The sequence below is a fragment of the Ascaphus truei genome, chromosome 11 (assembly GCF_040206685.1).
Source record: "Ascaphus truei isolate aAscTru1 chromosome 11, aAscTru1.hap1, whole genome shotgun sequence".
NCBI lineage: Eukaryota > Metazoa > Chordata > Amphibia > Anura > Ascaphidae > Ascaphus > Ascaphus truei.
Window position 1 is genome coordinate 52,705,250 of NC_134493.1, and position 23,542 is coordinate 52,728,791.

General features: G+C 57.1%; 1 protein-coding gene across 1 annotated transcript in view; it reads right to left on the minus strand.

Annotated features, from left to right (window-relative positions):
- Nucleotides 1–23,542, minus strand: part of MTO1 (mitochondrial tRNA translation optimization 1) — a 42,267-nt gene extending 18,725 nt beyond the window's left edge. Inside the window, exons 1-8 of the mRNA XM_075566303.1 lie at nucleotides 23,458–23,542; nucleotides 18,399–18,594; nucleotides 17,487–17,686; nucleotides 16,314–16,422; nucleotides 15,034–15,042; nucleotides 14,625–14,914; nucleotides 6,494–6,606; nucleotides 6,216–6,406 (exon numbers count right to left, since the gene is read on the minus strand). Coding sequence (XP_075422418.1) covers nucleotides 6,216–6,406; nucleotides 6,494–6,606; nucleotides 14,625–14,914; nucleotides 15,034–15,042; nucleotides 16,314–16,422; nucleotides 17,487–17,686; nucleotides 18,399–18,594; nucleotides 23,458–23,490 — 1,141 coding nt within the window. The 5' untranslated portion in view covers nucleotides 23,491–23,542. The remainder of the gene's footprint in view (nucleotides 1–6,215; nucleotides 6,407–6,493; nucleotides 6,607–14,624; nucleotides 14,915–15,033; nucleotides 15,043–16,313; nucleotides 16,423–17,486; nucleotides 17,687–18,398; nucleotides 18,595–23,457) is intronic.

The window sequence follows — 23,542 nt, forward strand, 5'->3', positions numbered from 1 at the left end:
CGAGGGTGCTGCAGGTAGCAGCGTCACCGTCACGGACGCACAATTGTGGTCCGAAAACGGCGCCAGCCTAATGGCACTGGACTGGGCTCGCGACAGGCTGTGGCTGGAAATATACAGCCTGTCGATCCGGGACCAGGACATCCGTTCACCCCTAAACACCCTAACATGGGTGAACTCAGTGGATGCCTCAGGATGTTGTTCTCGCCAGACGTCTACCAAGGAGTAGCGGGTGATGACCTCCCGCAAGGCCGACGCAGAACACGGGTGTGGCTCCGGACCATTCCGGTCTTTCCGAGCCTCGAGGGTACAGTTAAAATCACCCCCGAGCACCACGTATTCGTCTGCGTCGACTGTCTCCAGGTATTCAGACATTCTGACGAAGAACTGCCTTCTCAGGGGTCCGTTGGCAGGAGCATACACGTTCAGGAAATTAAACGTGTAGTCCTCGTGTCGGACCCTGATATGCAACAGGCGACTTGGAACAACAGCTTTGGCAAGCAGCAGCTCAGGTTGAAAGGATTCAGAGAACAGGGTCACCACCCCACAAGATGTCGAAGTGAGGTGGCTGAAAAAGACCTTGCCTCGCCACTCCAGATGCCAGCTGGCTTCAGCCTCTGGAGTGGTATGGGTTTCCTGCAGGAAACTCACAGAATACTTTCCCTTTTGTAAAAAGGAGAGTACCTGGAACCTTCGAAACCCGTCCTTACATCCATTTACGTTTAGCGTACCGATGCTCAAAGCCATTGGTAATCAAGAGTCTTGCTTCCCATAGGCGCTCAGGGTACTATACCCCGAGAAGCCTTTACGTGCTCTCGCAACACTTTGTTAAACTTTAGGACCCGAGTATGTTCGATAGTCCCGGAAAGTTTGGCCTTGTGGTTAGCCTTGATGTATACTCTGAGAGATTGGAGAATGACCGAAGCATCCTTCCACCTCTCAAGGGCCAACTGCACCTTCGTATGTCCATGTCTACAGAGGGTATCATCCAGGAAACTATCCAGCTCCCGGGCAGGGATAATGGGGATCGAGGAGTCCACCGACTCCATGGTGCCAGAGGACTCCCCTCTGAGCCCCAACTCCCCAGGCTCCTCTTGGCTGGAGAATTCAAGACACCCGTCCTTCTCTGCGGGGGCCTCTCTCAGCCCTAGATTGGATCCCCTCCTCGGTGTTTCCACGAGGGGGTCCACTGTGCTCTCCACCTCCATCCCCGAGTCAGGCTGTTCATGGGCAGCTGGTGGCGGCATGGCAGAGGCAGTGGTCTCCCGAGAGTCCTCGGGGGCCACAGAAGCACACATGCCACGGGTGTTCGCATCACCCACGGGAGGGCACTCACCAACCGCGGGAGGGCCCTCACCATCCGCAGGAGGGCCCCCACCATCCGCAGGAGGGCCCCCACCATCCGCGGGAGGGACCCCACCATCCGCGGGAGGGCCCCCACCATCCGCAGGAGGGCCCCCACCATCCGCAGGAGGGCACCCACCATCCGCGGGAGGGCTCTCACCAACCATGGGGGGGCACTCCTTAGCAAGGGCTTCATAGGGAGGGTCTTTCCCAGCGTTCACTCCCAACAAAGTGCCCGCCCAAAACTCTGCACCAAGAGGGTTCAGGTCAGACAACTCCCAGATGTAATCGGAAGTGCTCACCACAACACCCTCCAAACCCTCATCCACGGGGGTCAGCCCTATCCCATCTCCTTCCTCTGGTGACGCAAACCGGGGCTTTTTATCCCTATGTGCGTCACCCGAAGGCGGTACAGCCGAAGGGGGATCTTGGTTGGCTCTGAAGATAGGTGCACTCGGCATGTCAAATTTACCGAAGCACAATTCTCCAGGGGATGCTCTCCAACCGAGAGGGGCGCTGGGAGGTTCCCCAACGTCCCCAGAGGCATCGGGTACCTCCAGCTGCATTCCCTCCAGAAATTCGAGGGGGGTGGGCTGTACATTTGTGGGATCCGGCTTACACTGGTTAATCCCAACCAGTGGGTCGGACAGGACCACCTTGTGCGGAACTGATTTTTCTTTCCGCTTCCGAGACTTCAGAGGGTAAACATAATATGGTTCACTCTCAACCTCCTCAATCACCCTCTTATTGGTTTTAAATTTGCTCTTCCTGGGGATTGATTTCCCAGGAGAGGGTGCCGCTGTTTCCATAGCAGGAGTTTCCTCCCGCTCCCCTTCACCCTGTACGGTGCTTACAATGGGGTTAGGGGGTTCTTGGGGGGGGACAGCGACAGAGGGTGACTGTTTTGAGGTGACTTTTTTCTTCCCCCTCTTTTGTGAGAGGAGAGGTTCAGATGTCACTGTTTGAGTTGCGACAGTGACATCTTCTGTGGTCCCAGGGGGGACCTGGGCCCTCGAGCTCTTTTCCTTCTCCCTCTGTTCTTTGGGGAGAGGTTCAGATGTCACTGTTCGAGATGGGGCAGTGACATATTCTGCGGTCCCAGAGGGTGCCTGGGCCTTCGAGGGCTTTTCCTTCTCTCTCTTTCTTTGGGGGAGAGGTGTAGACGTCACTGTCCGAGATGGGGCAGCGACATCTCCTGTGGTCCCAGCGGGGGCCTGGGCCCCCGAGGGCTCCGCTGCGGTGGGCGCAGCGGCACAGGGCATTTCCTCCTGGGGGGAGACAGCGCTAACAGAGGCTGGCCGCTCCAGGGCGACCCCCTCTCCTTCCTTCCGCTCTCCAGGAAGAGGTGCAGAAGTCACTTTTCCGGATGGGACAGCGACATCTCCTGCGGTCTCAGGAGGGACCTGGGCCCCTGAGGGCCCCGCTGTGGTGGGCACAGCGGTACCGGGTGTCTTGGCAGAGGGAGGGGCGGGTGCAGGAGTTGGGATGGGTCCTCTGTTCCCTCTGAGGCAACTCCTACGAGTGTGCCCCAGCTCTCTGCACAGATAACATCTAACCCCCTCCGTGCCATAAAACACAGTGTATGCTATGCCCTCGTAGGGCACCCTAAACGAACCCTCCACAGATTCATTGCTCCCTGGCAGCAGCAGTTGTACCTGCCGCCTAAATGAGAGTACATGCCTCAGCGCCCTATCTCTGCAGCCCAAAGATAATTTTATTATGGGGGACTTAATGTCTCCCAGGGCTTGCAGGTACGGCTTCATGAGGCAATCTGGGATGAAGGGGGGCACATTTGACAGAATGACCTTTGTGCCTAACCCCTCCATGGGTTCCATAGGGATGTATTTCCCCCCTACACTGATGCCTTTCTGCACCAGGTAGTGAGTGGCAGCCAGCGTACGAAGGAAGAAAATGCCCCTCCCATACATTTTGCTGGCCGCCACCACAGCAGAGGGACCCACCACATCAGCCACAGCCCTCACATATATCTCCATGTTTAGGCCAGGTGACATTGGGCACCTCACCCCAAGCTTCCTGCTCAAACAGGGCGTGGCCCCAGCATTGTTGTTGCTGGGGTCAACACCTGCAACTGCCACATGCGCCCATGTTGGAACTGGGACTGCAGGGGTTACGCTGCTAACAGGTGCTGGGGGAGGCGTGGCCAGGGCACTGGAAGGACCAGGCCTAGGGCTGTGACTAAGAGTGTTGCTCCTAGGGGCCACAGTTTTTGGTGTTCTATATCCGGGCGTCGCCCCTGTTGCCGCACTTGTCCTATTCCCCTTTCCAGGCATGATAAACAAATAAGCCTCTAAGTCAGGGGAAGGTATTGCTTAGTGAGAGAGGTATTGAGAGAAAACTGTCCCTTTTAGAAGAGATCTCTCTGCAAGGGGAAAAAACAGCAGCTTTTAAAACCTGCTGCAGTTTTAAATCTTTTCCTCTTATTATTAACTCTCTCTCTGTTATAATAAGCAAACACCACAATTTACAAGTCTTTATAGAAAAGACACAGAGCTCTCAATAGCAAGTGAGAAAATGAATCAGGCTTAAGAAAAACAAAAGAGTGAAATTGGAAGTTTAAACAACCAGTAAAAACCTCCAGTAGTAAGGGAGGAGAGAGGGGTGAGACTGCAGTTTTCCAGCCAGCTAAACTGCAGCTATGCTGGGTTAAATCACTGCAGCCCCTGGGTGAAAAACCAAAAACGGTTTTTAAGCCTGAAAATGCACCCAAAACCCTCTATATAACTCCCAGTATACTCACAGTATACTCCCCCACAGATCCACAGCAAAATATAACAAATAAAGAAAGAATAAAGCCGATTCCTTACCAAATGCCTGGGAGCTCTGTACATACACTTCTGAGTGAAGCAGCAGCAGGTGATAGTGCTGAGGTGAGTGAAGCAGCAGCAGGTGAGTGCTGAGGTGAGTGACGCAGCAGCAGGTGATAGCGCTGAGGTGAGTGAAGCAGCAGCAGGTGATAGTGCTGAGGTGAGGGAAGCAGCAGCGGGTGATAGTGCTGAGGTGAGTGACGCAGCAGCAGGTGATAGTGCTGAGGTGAGGGAAGCAGCAGCAGGTGATAGTGCTGAGGTGAGTGACGCAGCGGGTGATAGTGCTGAGGTGAGTGATGCAGCAGCGGGTGATAGTGCTGACTTGAGGGAAGCAGCAGCAGGTGATAGTGCTGAGGTGAGGGAAGCAGCAGCAGGTGATAGTGCTGAGGTGAGGGAAGCAGCAGCAGGTGATAGTGCTGAGGTGAGTGAAGCAGACGAACAGTGTGTGTTGTTTTAAATATTCAATTGAGCAACCTAATTTCTCAATTTTTTCATGGTGGCGATTTTCACTTCTCATTCGCCACACCTGTGGCTACATTGAAAAATAGGCTGCCCACCGCTGGTGTATAACGTTCCTTTCTAAAAAGATGTCCAACCTTTTTTTGAACATAGCTATTGTATCTGCCATCCCAGTCTCCATGGGTAATGAATTCCACATTTTAACTGCCCTTACTGTAAGGCAGGGGTGCGCAAACTTCCTGCGCTGTGCCCCCCCCTGCCTGCTCACCCCTTGTCGCGCCCACCCTGCGGCGTCAAATGACGCTTCGGGGTCACGTGACCCACAGCGTCATTTGACGCCGGATCTCCATGGCAACGGGCATCAAATGACGCCGTGGGGTCAAATGACGCCACGTTGTTAAGGAGACGAGTGGACACGGAAGCCGTGTAAGTGAGCCGCGCCCCCCCAAAAAGTCTCGTGACCCCCCTGGGCGGCGCACCCCCCAGTTTGCACACCGCTGCTGTTAGGAACCCTTTCCTTTGTTGCTGGGGAAATCTCCTTTCCTCCAACCTTAAGGGATAATTCTCTTGAAAGTTTTACTGTACTTTAACATACATATTACACACACATACATACATACACACACATATTACACATACATACATACATAATTACACACACATACATACATACACATATTACACATACATACATACATACACACACATACATACATATACATATTACACATACATACATAATTACACATACATACATACATACACACACATATTACACACATATTACACATACATACATAATTACACATACATACATACATGCATACATACACACACATATTACACACATATTACACATACATACATAATTACACATACATACATACATGCATACATACACACACATATTACATATACATACATACATACACACACATATTACACATACATACATACATACATACAAACACACATACATACACACACACACACACACACACACACACACACACACATAATTACACATACATACATGCATACATACACATACATACATACACATACATACATACACACACACACACATACACACACATATTACACATACACACACATACATACATAATTACACATACATACATACACACATACATACACATACATATATACACACACACACATACATACACACACACATACATACATAATTACACATACATACATACATACATACACACACATATTACACATACATACATACACACACACACACACACACACACACATACATAATTACACATACATACATACATACACACACATATTACACATACATATATACACACACACACATACATACACACACACACACACACACACACACATACATAATTACACATACATACATACATGCACACACATATTACACATTCATACATAATTACACATACATACATACATGCATACATACACACACATATTACACACATATTACACATACACACACATACATACATAATTACACATACATACATACATACATACATACATACACACACACACACACGGCTCTGGCCACTGCACACTGACCTGGTCTCAGCATGCGCGCTTTCTCCAGTCCCGGGATCTCCCGCAGAAGCCTCTCCTGAGCCTCAGCCGGCAGCGTCACGGAAAGCCCCTGGGGGTAAATAACATCTGAATCCACCCCCTCGGGCTCCAGCCAGACCTGGTGGCTCCTGCCCGGGAACCGCAAGACCTTTGACTCGATGGAAGGACAATACCTAGAGAGCCAGACACAGGGGGCAGCCAATCAGCACACAGCACGCTGACCCAATCGGATCGCAGCAAAACGGGGCGGCCCCTCTCACCTGGGGCCAGCGCTGGTCTCCTTGACATGACCGCTGAGATGGAGGCTCTCTCGGATTATCTCCTCCACGCGAGGAGTGGTGTGCGTCAGGTGGCACGGGAGCTGCTGCTCGGGCTGTGAGGACACGCGTGTTACACAGGACGGACCCACGCCCACAACACACAGAGAGGCCTCCGTATCTCCGAGTCCCAGTCATAGGATGAAAAGTCAGTGTGACCCCGCGAGTTTCCCCTGAACGCCGTGTTTCTCCACTAATTATCGTGCGGTGGTAGCGTATGAAAGATTCTGCGCCACGTTTAAAACACGCACAGGAATTCAAAATTCGTTATTTAATAGAGAAGCAACTGCAGATGTCAATTGTTGCTAATTAAGCACAGCAATTCTTTTTTTTTTTTAAAAAGAACGGTTGATAAAATGGTTTACAATTTATTGATTGGATAATGTGCAGTTTAATAAGGGTCATTGCCCACGGAAAGGCTACTGTGTATTTATCCCACTTCAACGAGCGTGCCCGATAATGAGTTATCCCTCTTCAAGAGGTCCTCTTCCATGAGCCCCCCCGAATAACAATACCCGGCTTCCGATAATCATCCCGAACCCAAATACCCTGCATCCAATAATCCTCCCAAACCCCAATACCCGGCATCTGATAACCCACCTGAACCCTAATACCCTGCATCCCATAATACTCCCAGACGCCAATATCATGAATCCGATAAGCCATCCTCAACCCCAATACCAAACATCCGGTAAACCATCCTGAACCCCAATACCATACATCCGATAACCCTCCCATACCCCAATACCCTGCATCCGATAACCCTCCCATACAGCAATACCCTGCATCCGATAACCCTCCCATACCCCAATACCCTGCATCCGATAACCCTCCCATACCCCAATACCCTGCATCCGATAACCCTCCCATACCCCAATACCCTGCATCCGATAACCCTCCCATACCCCAATACCCTGCATCCGATAACCCTCCCATACACCAATACCCTGCATCCGATAACCCTCCCATACCCCAATACCCTGCATCCGATAACCCTCCCATACCCCAATACACTGCATCCGATAACCCTCCCATACCCCAATACCCTGCATCCGATAACCCTCCCATACACCAATACCCTGCATCCGATAACCCTCCCATACCCCAATACCCTGCATCCGATAACCCTCCCATACACCAATACCCGGCATCCGATAACCCTCCCCGACCCCAATACCCTGCATGCGATAACCCTCCCATACACCAATACCCTGCATCCGATAACCCTCCCATACACCAATACCCTGCATCCGATAACCCTCCCATACCCCAATACCCTGCATCCGATAACCCTCCCATACCCCAATACCCTGCATCCGATAACCCTCCCATACACCAATACACTGCATCCGATAACCCTCCCATACACCAATACCCTGCATCCGATAACCCTCCCATACCCCAATACCCTGCATGCGATAACCCTCCCATACACCAATACCCTGCATCCGATAACCCTCCCATACCCCAATACCCTGCATCCGATAACCCTCCCATACACCAATACCCTGCATCCGATAACCCTCCCATACACCAATACCCTGCATCCGATAACCCTCCCATACCCCAATACCCTGCATCCGATAACCCTCCCATACCCCAATACCCTGCATCCGATAACCCTCCCATACACCAATACCCTGCATCCGATAATCCTCCCATACACCAATACCCTGCATCCGATAACCCTCCCATACCCCAATACCCTGCATCCGATAACCCTCCCATACCCCAATACCCTGCATCCGATAACCCTCCCATACCCCAATACCCTGCATCCGATAACCCTCCCATACCCCAATACCCTGCATCCGATAACCCTCCCATACACCAATACCCTGCATCCGATAACCCTCCCATACACCAATACCCTGCATCCGATAACCCTCCCATACCCCAATACCCTGCATCCGATAACCCTCCCATACACCAATACCCTGCATCCGATAACCCATACACCAATACCCTGCATCCGATAACCCTCCCATACCCCAATACCCTGCATCCGATAACCCTCCCATACACCAATACCCTGCATCCGATAACCCTCCCATACCCCAATACCCTGCATCCGATAACCCTCCCATACACCAATACCCTGCATCCGATAACCCATACACCAATACCCTGCATCCGATAACCCTCCCATACCCCAATACCCGGCATCCGATAACCCTCCCATACACCAATACCCTGCATCCGATAACCCTCCCATACACCAATACCCGGCATCCGATAACCCTCCCATACTCCAATACCCGGCATCCGATAACCATCCCATACCCCAATACCCTGCATCCGATAACCCTCCCATACAGCAATACCCGGCATCCGATAACCCTCCCATACCCCAATACCCTGCATCCGATAACCCTCCCATACCCCAATACCCTGCATCCGATAACCCTCCCATACCCCAATACCCTGCATCCGATAACCCTCCCATACACCAATACCCTGCATCCGATAACCCTCCCATACACCAATACCCTGCATCCGATAACCCTCCCATACCCCAATACCCTGCATCCGATAACCCTCCCATACACCAATACCCTGCATCCGATAACCCTCCCATACCCCAATACCCGGCATCCGATAACCCTCCCATACACCAATACCCTGCATGCGATAACCCTCCCATACCCCAATACCCGGCATCCGATAACCCTCCCATACACCAATACCCGGCATCCGATAACCCTCCCATACCCCAATACCCTGCATCCGATAACCCTCCCATACACCAATACCCTGCATCCGATAACCCTCCCATACCCCAATACCCTGCATCCGATAACCCTCCCATACCCCAATACCCTGCATCCGATAACCCTCCCATACCCCAATACCCTGCATCCGATAACCCTCCCATACACCAATACCCTGCATCCGATAACCCTCCCATACCCCAATACCCTGCATCCGATAACCCTCCCATACCCCAATACCCTGCATCCGATAACCCTCCCATACCCCAATACCCTGCATCCGATAACCCTCCCATACCCCAATACCCTGCATCCGATAACCCTCCCATACACCAATACCCTGCATCCGATAACCCGCCCATACCCCAATACCCTGCATCCGATAACCCTCCCATACCCCAATACCCTGCATCCGATAACCCTCCCATACACCAATACCCTGCATCCGATAACCCTCCCATACCCCAATACCCTGCATCCGATAACCCTCCCATACCCCAATACCCTGCATCCGATAACCCTCCCATACACCAATACCCTGCATCCGATAACCCTCCCATACCCCAATACCCTGCATCCGATAACCCTCCCATACACCAATACCCTGCATCCGATAACCCTCCCATACACCAATACCCGGCATCCGATAACCCTCCCATACCCCAATACCCGGCATCCGATAACCCTCCCATACAGCAATACCCTGCATCCGATAACCCTCCCATACACCAATACCCTGCATCCGATAACCCTCCCATACCCCAATACCCTGCATCCGATAACCCTCCCATACCCCAATACCCTGCATCCGATAACCCTCCCATACACCAATACCCTGCATCCGATAACCCTCCCATACACCAATACCCTGCATCCGATAACCCTCCCATACCCCAATACCCGGCATCCGATAACCCTCCCATACCCCAATACCCTGCATCCGATAACCCTCCCATACCCCAATACCCTGCATCCGATAACCCTCCCATACACCAATACCCTGCATCCGATAACCCTCCCATACACCAATACCCTGCATCCGATAACCCTCCCATACACCAATACCCTGCATCCGATAACCCTCCCATACCCCAATACCCTGCATCCGATAACCCTCCCATACCCCAATACCCTGCATCCGATAACCCTCCCATACACCAATACCCTGCATCCGATAACCCTCCCATACCCCAATACCCTGCATCCGATAACCCTCCCATACCCCAATACCCTGCATCCGATAACCCTCCCATACACCAATACCCTGCCTCCGATAACCCTCCCATACCCCAATACCCTGCATCCGATAACCCTCCCATACCCCAATACCCTGCATCCGATAACCCTCCCATACACCAATACCCTGCATCCGATAACCCTCCCATACCCCAATACCCTGCATCCGATAACCCTCCCATACCCCAATACCCTGTATCCGATAACCCTCCCATACACCAATACCCTGCATCCGATAACCCTCCCATACACCAATACCCTGCATCCGATAACCCTCCCATACCCCAATACCCGGCATCCGATAACCCTCCCATACCCCAATACCCGGCATCCGATAACCCTCCCATACCCCAATACCCTGCATCCGATAACCCTCCCATACCCCAATACCCTGCATCCGATAACCCTCCCATACACCAATACCCTGCATCCGATAACCCTCCCATACCCCAATACCCTGCATCCGATAACCCTCCCATACACCAATACCCGGCATCCGATAACCCTCCCATACCCCAATACCCTGCATCCGATAACCCTCCCATACACCAATACACTGCATCCGATAACCCTCCCATACCCCAATACCCTGCATCCGATAACCCTCCCATACAGCAATACGCGGCATCCGATAACCCTCCCATACCCCAATACCCTGCATCCGATAACCCTCCCATACCCCAATACCCTGCATCCGATAACCCTCCCATACACCAATACCCTGCATCCGATAACCCTCCCATACCCCAATACCCGGCATCCGATAACCCTCCCATACCCCAATACACTGCATCCGATAACCCTCCCATACCCCAATACCCGGCATCCGATAACCCTCCCATACCCCAATACCCTGCATCCGATAACCCTCCCATACCCCAATACCCTGCATCCGATAACCCTCCCATACCCCAATACCCTGCATCCGATAACCCTCCCATACCCCAATACCCGGCATCCGATAACCCTCCCATACACCAATACCCGGCATCCGATAACCCTCCCATACCCCAATACCCGGCATCCGATAACCCTCCCATACACCAATACCCGGCATCCGATAACCCTCCCATACCCCAATACCCTGCATCCGATAACCCTCCCATACCCCAATACCCTGCATCCGATAACCCTCCCATACCCCAATACCCGGCATCCGATAACCCTCCCATACCCCAATACCCTGCATCCGATAACCCTCCCATACCCCAATACCCGGCATCCGATAACCCTCCCATACCCCAATACCCTGCATCCGATAACCCTCCCATACACCAATACACTGCATCCGATAACCCTCCCATACCCCAAAACCCTGCATCCGATAACCCTCCCATACACCAATACCCTGCATCCGATAACCCTCCCATACACCAATACCCTGCATCCGATGACCCTCCCATACCCCAATACCCTGCATCCGATAACCCTCCCATACCCCAATACCCTGCATCCGATAACCCTCCCATACACCAATACCCTGCATCCGATAACCCTCCCATACACCAATACCCTGCATCCGATAACCCTCCCATACACCAATACCCTGCATCCGATAACCCTCCCATACACCAATACCCTGCATCCGATAACCCTCCCATACACCAATACCCTGCATCCGATAACCCTCCCATACACCAATACCCTGCATCCGATAACCCTCCCATACCCCAATACCCTGCATCCGATAACCCTCCCATACACCAATACCCGGCATCCGATAACCCTCCCATACCCCAATACCCGGCATCCGATAACCCTCCCATACACCAATACCCGGCATCCGATAACCCTCCCATACCCCAATACCCTGCATCCGATAACCCTCCCATACCCCAATACCCTGCATCCGATAACCCTCCCATACACCAATACCCTGCATCCGATAACCCTCCCATACACCAATACCCTGCATCCGATAACCCTCCCATACCCCAATACCCTGCATCCGATAACCCTCCCATACACCAATACCCTGCATCCGATAACCCTCCCATACCCCAATACCCTGCATCCGATAACCCTCCCATACCCCAATACCCGGCATCCGATAACCCTCCCATACACCAATACCCGGCATCCGATAACCCTCCCATACCCCAATACCCGGCATCCGATAACCCTCCCATACCCCAATACCCTGCATCCGATAACCCTCCCATACACCAATACCCTGCATCCGATAACCCTCCCATACACCAATACCCGGCATCCGATAACCCTCCCATACCCCAATACCCTGCATCCGATAACCCTCCCATACCCCAATACCCTGCATCCGATAACCCTCCCATACACCAATACCCTGCATCCGATAACCCTCCCATACCCCAATACCCTGCATCCGATAACCCTCCCATACAGCAATACCCTGCATCCGATAACCCTCCCATACACCAATACCCTGCATCCGATAACCCTCCCATACCCCAATACCCTGCATCCGATAACCCTCCCATACCCCAATACCCTGCATCCGATAACCCTCCCATACCCCAATACCCTGCATCCGATAACCCTCCCATACCCCAATACCCTGCATCCGATAACCCTCCCATACACCAATACCCTGCATCCGATAACCCTCCCATACCCCAATACCCTGCATCCGATAACCCTCCCATACCCCAATACCCTGCATCCGATAACCCTCCCATACCCCAATACCCTGCATCCGATAACCCTCCCATACCCCAATACCCTGCATCCGATAACCCTCCCATACCCCAAAACCCTGCATCCGATAACCCTCCCATACACCAATACCCTGCATCCGATAACCCTCCCATACACCAATACCCTGCATCCGATGACCCTCCCATACACCAATACCCTGCATCTGATAACCCTCCCATACACCAATACCCTGCATCTGATGACCCTCCCATACCCCAATACCCTGCATCCGATAACCCTCCCATACCCCAATACCCTGCATCCGATAACCCTCCCATACACCAATACCCTGCATCCGATAACCCTCCCATACACCAATACCCTGCATCCGATAACCCTCCCATACCCCAATACCCTGCATCCGATAACCCTCCCATACCCCAATACCCTGCATCCGATAACCCCCCCATACCCCAATACCCTGCATCCGATAACCCTCCCATACACCAATACCCTGCATCCGATAACCCTCCCATACACCAATACCCGGCATCCGATAACCCTCCCATACCCCAATACCCTGCATCCGATAACCCTCCCATACCCCAATACCCTGCATCCGATAACCCTCCCATACCCCAATACCCTGCATCCGATAACCCTCCCATACACCAATACCCGGCATCCGATAACCCTCCCATACCCCAATACCCGGCATCCGATAACCCTCCCATACCCCAATACCCGGCATCCGATAACCCTACCATACACCAATACCCGGCATCCGATAACCCTCCCATACCCCAATACCCTGCATCCGATAACCCTCCCATACCCCAATACCCTGCATCCGATAACCCTCCCATACACCAATACCCTGCATCCGATAACCCTCCCATACCCCAATACCCTGCATCCGATAACCCTCCCATACCCCAATACCCTGCATCCGATAACCCTCCCATACCCCAATACCCTGCATCCGATAACCCTCCCATACACCAATACCCTGCATCCGATAACCCTCCCATACCCCAATACCCGGCATCCGATAACCCTCCCATACCCCAATACCCTGCATCCGATAACCCTCCCATACCCCAATACCCTGCATCCGATAACCCTCCCATACACCAATACCCTGCATCCGATAACCCTCCCATACCCCAATACCCGGCATCCGATAACCCTCCCATACCCCAATACCCGGCATCCGATAACCCTCCCATACCCCAATACCCTGCATCCGATAACCCTCCCATACCCCAATACCCTGCATCCGATAACCCTCCCATACCCCAATACCCTGCATCCGATAACCCTCCCATACACCAATACCCGGCATCCGATAACCCTCCCATACCCCAATACCCGGCATCCGATAACCCTCCCATACCCCAATACCCGGCATCCGATAACCCTCCCATACCCCAATACCCGGCATCCGATAACCCTCCCATACCCCAATACCCTGCATCTGACGACCCTCCCATGTGATGTTGCCCCTTTACCTCAATCGAGACACGATCATTCATGAAACTGAAAGGCACCGGTGGCTTATCGGCCTCGTGTCTCTCCAGGACACTGAAGTCCACAGAGTCTTTGGCGATGCGAGGCGGCGTCCCGGTCTTCAGCCGCCCCACCGCGAACCCCAAACTATCCAGCGTCTGCGCCAGTCCGACCGCCGGCTCTTCCCCCCACCGCCCGGCAGGGACCCTCTCCATGCCGATCCTTACCATCCCACGCAGGAACGTGCCATTGGTCAGCACCACGCTCCCCGCCAAGGCCCGGCTGCCGTCCGCTGCCGGCAAGATAAGATACAAACTTTCAGCCCCTGGCTTCAACGGACTTTATAGAATTAAAAATGGAGAGAAGGTGCAAAGAGTAAACACAAAGAACGCCACCATCAATTTAATATACTAATTATTACTATATTTATTATTACTATATTTATTATTACTAATCTACTATATATTTTGGAAGGTTGTGTGTGTGCTCGCTATGCATGTGGACACCTCTTCTGATATCGTAACCACATTTTTTGCAGGATGGTCCCCGAGATCGAGGTGCAGGTTTTTGTCTACATTTCGATGCAATTCACCAATGACATCACTGATGACATGATCCCATGGCATAACCCTCAAGATCCCCAAAATCGTGGCGACTCTGAAAATCCTATTTGCAACATAAGCAAAACTACAGGAGAAGGCGAGGTTCTTCCCGGAACGGGAGAGCACGGTTTGGGGCGAGAGCACAATGTCCCCCCCCACACACACACACGCAGAACGAGAGGCTCTCGTTCGAACCCTTCGGGACCTCAGAGGCAATGAAACGATTATGAGTGGAGGAGCTGTTGGTTAAGCCGGGGGTTTCCCCATTAAGGAACGAAACATTTGAATGATAAAATCTATGTTTTTTGGTTTCGCAGAATTCCCGAGCGACGCCGGGTACTTTCAGCTGGTATTGTCATAAAGTCCAGAAAAAAATGAAAAACATTAAATAAAAGGATCAGGGAGTTGAGTGGCTGATGGAAAAGCTCGGTTTAGATCAGGAAGGGCGCAAAATGGGATTTTTTTTGGGGGGGGGGGGGCGCAGCGCTTACAGAGGCCCCACGCTCTTCCCCAATGCATTTAAATTAAATGGCGGGGACCACGCGAGGGCCTCTAGGTATCCTTTACCTTGACTCAGACGACGCGTTGCTATGGTGACGTGGCAACAAATAATGCCGCGGGTCACGTGACACCCTACCGTGTCATTTGACGCGGTAGGAAGGTAGGGGGGGGTGAGAACACGGAGGCAGTGCTGGCAGGGGGGGCGCAGTGCCAAAAGATTGTACATCCCTGGTTTAGATGATGATGTATCTAAGGCTGCGAGCCAGGATGGGAGCGCGCACGCTGGCGCTTGAGCGCCGTGACGTCATGCACTCGGCTCGACCGGGCGATTTCTGGCCAGCTAGTTGCGCATGTGGGGGGGGGGGGGGGAGGACGTGGCCATGACATCACGGATCTGGTTCACCCCGGGCGGGCGCACCTTCAACCCGGGGCGGGCGCACCTTCACCCCGGGGCGGGCGCACCTTCACCCCGGGCGGGCGCACCTTCACCCCGGGCGGGCGCATTCAGAGCCATCACTCTAGCGTTCCTGATGTACGGCAGAGGGAGAGAGACAAAACCGAGGGTGTAAGAGACATACCTAAGATGACCCCCGTGGACACGACACTTTCCAGGTAGGTTGGGGTCAGGAGGCTCCAGGATGAGATCTTCCACAGACCCCTCTCTCACGGTCAACCCAGGCGTGTTCAAGATCTCCTTCTGTAGAGCAAAATCCAGCCAACTCTTCACTTTACGGCGCATAGTTTTATTTTTTAATACGAGATTGCGTTCCGATGCTTAAAAAGATATTTCATACTCTTAAAAAAGGAAAGCAATAGCCATATATACATATATATTCTGCACCGCGGGCTCCCGTCTGAGCTAGATCTCATCTGAAAGACCTCCCCACAACCTAACCAACCCCGTAAAACAAAAAATGGAGTATAGTTAGGGTGGATTGCTGCTTTAATTTCAAGCACCACCAGTAAATATTATAAGAAAAGATATGGCAATTAACTTAAACCATAGGTGCTGATCCAGGGAGAAATCTGATTACCATTGCGGGAACGTGGAAGGGCGATCCCCCCCCCCCCCTCCTTGGAGATAAAAGTCGGTAAAGGTTTCCCTGGGGTTTTTTTTTAAATTTGCCCTCTCAATAAAACCATAAATAAAAGGGGTGATTATCTTGTGTACGTAGAATTGAACAAGTTTGAATTCCACAGACGTGACTCTTTTTCCCCAATGGGACGTAGACTTAATCAATGGGACGTAGACTTAATCATCTCTCTTTTCCATGGAAGGCCCTTGGTAATACATAGCGTTGCACGTACCTCAGTCCCTGAAGACAATAGTTTGGGAGGAGATATGTGATCAACGGCACAGGCACACAGATAACGGCACAGGCACACCGATACAGGCACAGGCACACAGATACAGGCACACAGATACAGGCACACAGATACAGGCACACAGATACAGGCACAGGCACACAGATACAGGCACAGGCACACAGATACAGGCACAGGCACACAGATACAGGCACAGGCACACAGATACAGGCACAGGCACACAGATATGGCACAGGCACACCGATACAGGCACACAGATACAGGCACAGGCACACAGATACAGGCACAGGCACACAGATACAGGCACAGGCACACAGATAACGGCACAGGCACACAGATAACGGCACAGGCACACCGATAATGGCACAGGCACACCGATAACGGCACAGGCACACCGATACAGGCACAGCCTCCCCCACCACCCAAGCATCTGACCTGCATGTTTTGCCTGTATAACTTCCTGTCGACCTGAGCCCGGAGCCCCCACACGGCCGGCCCCTTGCAGCGGTTCAGGACCTTGTAGTGAATTCCAGAAAGGTCACAGATCCGGCCGCAGACGCCGTCCAGGGCGTCCACCTCCCGCATCAGGTGACCCTTCCCGATGCCCCCAAAAGACGGGTTACAGGACATCTGACCTGGATGTAACAGGGAGACATGGTCAGGGGATTGGGACCCCTTGGCCTTTGAATTCTGCCCATTTTCCTACACACTACAGAGGCTCAGACTCCACCTGATCTCTGGCTTACTCCATATTAAAGACCTACCCAAAGCAGCTTTGAATTCCGTTACTGTATGAATGACCACCCCCTCTGCTGGGAGTATGCAGATTACTATGCATATAGGGCAAGCTTATCAGATTTAGATCATTTATACACAGATTAGGAAACACATGCTCTGCCTTAGTATCAATTGTAAGACACATTTTAATACAGAGGCACCATTGTGTCCCCTGTACAGGCACAATATTTACGTGACCTGCATGTGCTGGACCGGGCTGGGAAGGCTACGGATATGCACCGTGTATGCCAAAGGGACCTTGGCACTGCTAGCCTTGTCCAGTGTGGTGCATAGGAGTGAGGGCCTGCCAGAGCAGCCGCTCTGTTCTGTGTGCATATGAGGGATTGTGATGGGCAATATGTATGCCAAGGAGAGACTAGCACTGCCACCCTTGCTCTGCACGGTGTTGCACAGTTACATAGTAGATGAAGTTGTCCATTACGTTCCACCTATATATAAGTAAAGCAATTGATAGTTAGGAGGCTGAAGATGAGAGATTTTGATGGGCAGTGTGTGCCAGCCATGTCCAGTATAGTGCCAGGCTGTATCTGATGGGCACTGCCCAATTACCTATGGTCTCCACCTTGTGTGTGACAAGCAGGGTCTTGGCGCCTGTTCGAGCTGCAGCAGCTGCAGCCTCGGTGCCAGCGTGTCCACCACCCACCACGATGACATGATACCACGGGGCATCCGCATCGCTCGAGGAGGAGCAGAGGGAGCGTCTGGAGGTCTGCACACGGGCAAGAGCGCAGCGAGTGAGGAGCATCTGCAAGACAGGAACCAGGCTGACCATCACAGTGTTAGAGAGCAAGGGGCAGAGAGAAGAGAGAGCGCGCGAGAAGAGGGGGGCAGAGAGAGCGGGAGGGGGGCAGAGAGAGCGGGAGGGGGGCAGAGAGAGCGGTAGGGGGGGCAGAGAGAGCGCGCGAGGGGAGGGGGGCAGAGAGAGCGCGCGAGGGGAGGGGGCAGAGAGAGCGTGCGAGGGGAGGGGGGCAGAGAGAGCGCGCGAGGGGAGGGGGGCAGAGAAAGCGCGCAAGGGGAGGGGGGCAGAGAAAGCGTGCGAGGGGAGGGGGGCAGGGAGCTGGGGAGGGGGGCAGGGAGAGGGGGAGGGGGGCAGGGAGAGGGGGAGGGGGGCAGGGAGAGGGGGAGGGGGGCAGGGGGAGAGGGGGAGGGGAGCAGGGGGAGGGGAGCAGGGGGATGGGGGCAGGGAGAGGGGGATGGGGGCAGGGGGATGGGGGCAGGGGGAGGGGGGGATGGGGGCAGGGGGAGGGGGGGATGGGGGCAGGGGGAGGGGGGGATGGGGGCAGGGGGAGGGGGGGTGGGGGGCAGGGGGAGGGGGGGAGGGGGGCAGGGGGAGGGGGGCAGGGAGAGGGGGAGGGGGGCAGGGAGAGGGGGAGGGGGGCAAGGAGAGCGCGATGGGAGAGGGGCAGGGAGAGCGCGATGGGAGAGGGGCAGGGAGAGCGCGAGGGGAGGGGGCAGGGAGAGCGCGAGGGGAGGGGGCAGGGAGAGCGCAAGGGGAGGGGGCAGGGAGAGCGCAAGGGGAGGGGGCAGGGAGAGCGCAAGGGGAGGGGGCAGGGAGAGCGCAAGGGGAGGGGGCAGGGAGAGGGGGAGGGGGCAGGGAGAGGGGGAGGGGGCAGGGAGAGGGGGAGGGGGCAGGGAGAGGGGGAGGGGGCAGGGAGAGGGGGAGGGGGCAGGGAGAGGGCGAGGTGGGAAGAGAGAGGGCGAGGGGGAAGAGAGAGGGCGAGGGGGCAGAGAGAGGGCGAGGGGGCAGAGAGAGGGCGAAGGGGGCAGAGAGAGGGCGAAGGGGGCAGAGAGAGGGCGAGGGGGCAGAGAGAGGGCGAGGGGGCAGAGAGAGGGCGAGGGGGCAGAGAGAGGGCGAGGGGGGCAGAGAGAGGGCGAGGGGGGCAGAGAGAGGGCGAGGGGGGCAGAGAGAGGGCGAGGGGGGCAGAGAGAGGGCGAGGGGGCAGAGAGAGGGCGAGGGGGGCAGAGAGAGGGCGAGGGGGGCAGAGAGAGGGCGAGGGGGGCAGAGAGAGGGCGAGGGGGCAGAGAGAGGGCGAGGGGGCAGAGAGAGGGCGAGGGGGCAGAGAGGGGGCGAGGGGGCAGAGAGGGGGCGAGGGGGCAGAGAGAGGGCGAGGGGGCAGAGAGAGGGCGAGGGGGCAGAGAGAGGGCGAGGGGGCAGAGAGAGGGCGAGGGGGCAGAGAGAGGGCGAGGGGGCAGAGAGAGGGCGAGGGGGCAGAGAGAGGGCGAGGGGGCAGAGAGAGGGCGAGGGGGCAGAGAGAGGGCGAGGGGGCAGAGAGAGGGCGAGGGGGCAGAGAGAGGGCGAGGGGAGGGGGGCAGAGAGAGGGCGAGGGGAGGGGGGCAGAGGGAGGGCGAGGGGAGGGGGGCAGAGGGAGGGGGGCAGAGGGAGGGCGAGGGGAGGGGGGCAGAGGGAGGGCGAGGGGGGCAGAGGGAGGGCGAGGGGGGCAGAGGGAGGGCGAGGGGGGCAGAGGGAGGGCGAGGGGGGCAGAGGGAGGGCGAGGGGGGCAGAGGGAGGGCGAGGGGGGCAGAGGGAGGGCGAGGGGGGCAGAGGGAGGGCGAGGGGGGCAGAGGGAGGGCGAGGGGGGCAGAGGGAGGGCGAGGGGGGCAGAGGGAGGGCGAGGGGGGCAGAGGGAGGGCGAGGGGGGCAGAGGGAGGGCGAGGGGGGGCAGAGGGAGGGCGAGGGGGGCAGAGGGAGGGCGAGGGGGGCAGAGGGAGGGCGAGGGGGGCAGAGGGAGGGCGAGGGGGGCAGAGGGAGGGCGAGGGGGGCAGAGGGAGGGGGGCAGAGGGAGGGGGGCAGAGGGAGGGGGGCAGAGGGAGGGGAGGGGAGGGGGGCAGAGGGAGGGGAGGGGAGGGGGGCAGAGGGGAGGAGGGCAGAGGGAGGGGAGGGGAGGGGGCAGAGGGAGGGCGAGGGGAGGGGCAGAGGGAGGGCGAGGGGAGGGGGCAGAGGGAGGGCGAGGGGAGGGGGCAGAGGGAGGGCGCAGAGGGAGGGCGAGGGGAGGGCGCAGAGGGAGGGCGAGGGGAGGGCGCAGAGGGAGGGCGAGGGGAGGGGGCAGAGGGAGGGCGAGGGGAGGGGGCAGAGGGAGGGCGAGGGGAGGGGGCAGAGGGAGGGCGAGGGGAGGGGGCAGAGGGAGGGCGAGGGGAGGGGGCAGAGGGAGGGCGAGGGGAGGGGGCAGAGGGAGGGCGAGGGGAGGGGGCAGAGGGAGGGCGAGGGGATTGGGCAGAGGGAGGGCGAGGGGAGGGGGCAGAGGGAGGGCGAGGGGAGGGGGCAGAGGGAGGGCGAGGGGAGGGGGCAGAGGGAGGGCGAGCGGAGGGGGCAGAGGGAGGGCGAGGGGGCAGAGGGAGGGCGAGGGGGCAGAGGGAGGGCGAGCGGAGGGGGCAGAGGGAGGGCGAGGGGAGGGGGCAGAGGGAGGGCGAGGGGGCAGAGGGAGGGCGAGGGGGCAGAGGGAGGGCAAGGGGCAGAGGGAGGGCGAGGGGAGGGGGCAGAGGGAGGGCGAGGGGGCAGAGAGAGGGCGAGGAGAGGGGGCAGAGAGAGGGCGAGGAGAGGGGGCGAGGAGAGGGGGCAGAGAGAGGGCGAGGGGAGGGGGCAGAGAGAGGGCGAGGGGAGGGGGGCAGGGAGGGGGGCAGAGAGAGGGCGAGGGGAGGGGGGCAGAGAGAGGGCGAGGGGGGCAGAGAGAGGGCGAGGTTAGGGGGGCAGAGGGGCAGAGGGGAGGGGAGGGGGGCAGAGGGAGGGCGAGGGGAGGGGGGCAGAGGGAGGGCGAGGGGAGGGGGGCAGAGGGAGGGCGAGGGGAGGGGGGCAGAGGGAGGGCGAGGGGAGGGGGGCAGAGGGAGGGCGAGGGGAGGGGGGGAGGGCGAGGGGAGGGGGGGAGGGCGAGGGGAGGGGGGCAGAGGGAGGGGGAGGGGAGGGGGGCAGAGGGAGGGGGAGGGGAGGGGGGCAGAGGGAGGGCGAGGGGAGGGGGGCAGAGGGAGGGCAAAGGGAGGGGGGCAGAGGGAGGGCAAAGGGAGGGGGGCAGAGGGAGGGCGAGGGGAGGGGGCAGAGGTAGGGCGAGGGGAGGGGGCAGAGGGAGGGCGAGGGGAGGGGGCAGAGGGAGGGCGAGGGGAGGGGGCAGAGGGAGGGCGAGGGGAGGGGGCAGAGGGAGGGCGAGGGGAGGGGGCAGAGGGAGGGCGAGGGGAGGGGGCAGAGGGAGGGCGAGGGGAGGGGGCAGAGGGAGGGCGAGGGGAGGGGGCAGAGGGAGGGCGAGGGGAGGGGGCAGAGGGAGGGCGAGGGGAGGGGGCAGAGGGAGGGCGAGGGGGCAGAGGGAGGGCAAGGGGCAGAGGGAGGGCGAGGGGAGGGGGCAGAGGGAGGGCGAGGGGGCAGAGAGAGGGCGAGGAGAGGGGGCAGAGAGAGGGCGAGGAGAGGGGGCGAGGAGAGGGGGCAGAGAGAGGGCGAGGAGAGGGGGCAGAGAGAGGGCGAGGGGAGGGGGGCAGGGAGGGGGGCAGAGAGAGGGCGAGGGGAGGGGGGCAGAGAGAGGGCGAGGGGAGGGGGGCAGAGAGAGGGCGAGGGGAGGGGGGCAGAGAGAGGGCGAGGTTAGGGGGGCAGAGGGGCAGAGGGAGGGCGAGGGGAGGGGGGCAGAGGGAGGGCGAGGGGAGGGGGGCAGAGGGAGGGCGAGGGGAGGGGGGCAGAGGGAGGGCGAGGGGAGGGGGCAGAGGGAGGGCGAGGGGAGGGGGGCAGAGGGAGGGCGAGGGGAGGGGGGCAGAGGGAGGGTGAGGGGAGGGGGGCAGAGGGAGGGCGAGGGGAGGGGGGCAGAGGGAGGGCGAGGGGAGGGGGGCAGAGGGAGGGCGAGGGGAGGGGGGCAGAGGTAGGGCGAGGGGAGGGGGGCAGAAGGAGGGCGAGGGGAGGGGGGCAGAGGGAGGGCGAGGGGAGGGGGGCAGAGGGAGGGCGAGGGGAGGGGGGCAGAGGGAGGGCGAGGGGAGGGGGGCAGAGGGAGGGCGAGGCGAGGGGGGCAGAGGGAGGGCGAGGGGAGGGGTCAGAGGGAGGGCGAGGGGAGGGGGGCAGAGGGAGGGCGAGGGGAGGGGGGCAGAGGGAGGGCGAGGGGAGGGGGGCAGAGAGAGGGCGAGGGGAGGGGGGCAGAGAGAGGGCGAGGGGAGGGGGCAGAGAGAGGGCGAGGGGAGGGGGTGCAGAGAGAGGGCGAGGGGAGGGGGTGGAGAAAGAGGGGGGAAGAGAAGGGGGGGCGACAGAGTGGGGGCGTGGCGAAAGAGAGGGGGGGTGAGAAAGAGGAACATCTGCAGACAGATCCCCAAATGACCGTCACAGACCTGCAAAGCCCCTCGAGGGCTCCTGCTACCACAAATCCTCCATTAACCCCTTCCCTGCCAGAGAGGCAAAGCAGTGCCGCGTTAACCCCTTCCATACCAGAGACCTGCAAAGCACTGCTGCAGATCTTTCCTCGCAGGCACCTCTCCCGTCCTTGGCAGCAGGGCACTGCTCTATTAACCCCTTCACTTGCGTGACAGCCCGCCAGTAACCACCACTATTGCCCTTCTCAGAAGCCTGCGATACCCTCTCTGGCACTGCAGGGGTTATTCAGTCCTCTCCTGAGTCCGATTCCCTCTCTTCGGCTCCCGTCCCACTTCTCACCTTCCACCCATGCTCCGCCACGGGCGCCGCCATCTTGCTGACCTTGTGACAGAGAGGCGTGGCCAGCAGGGGTTCTGCGCGTAGG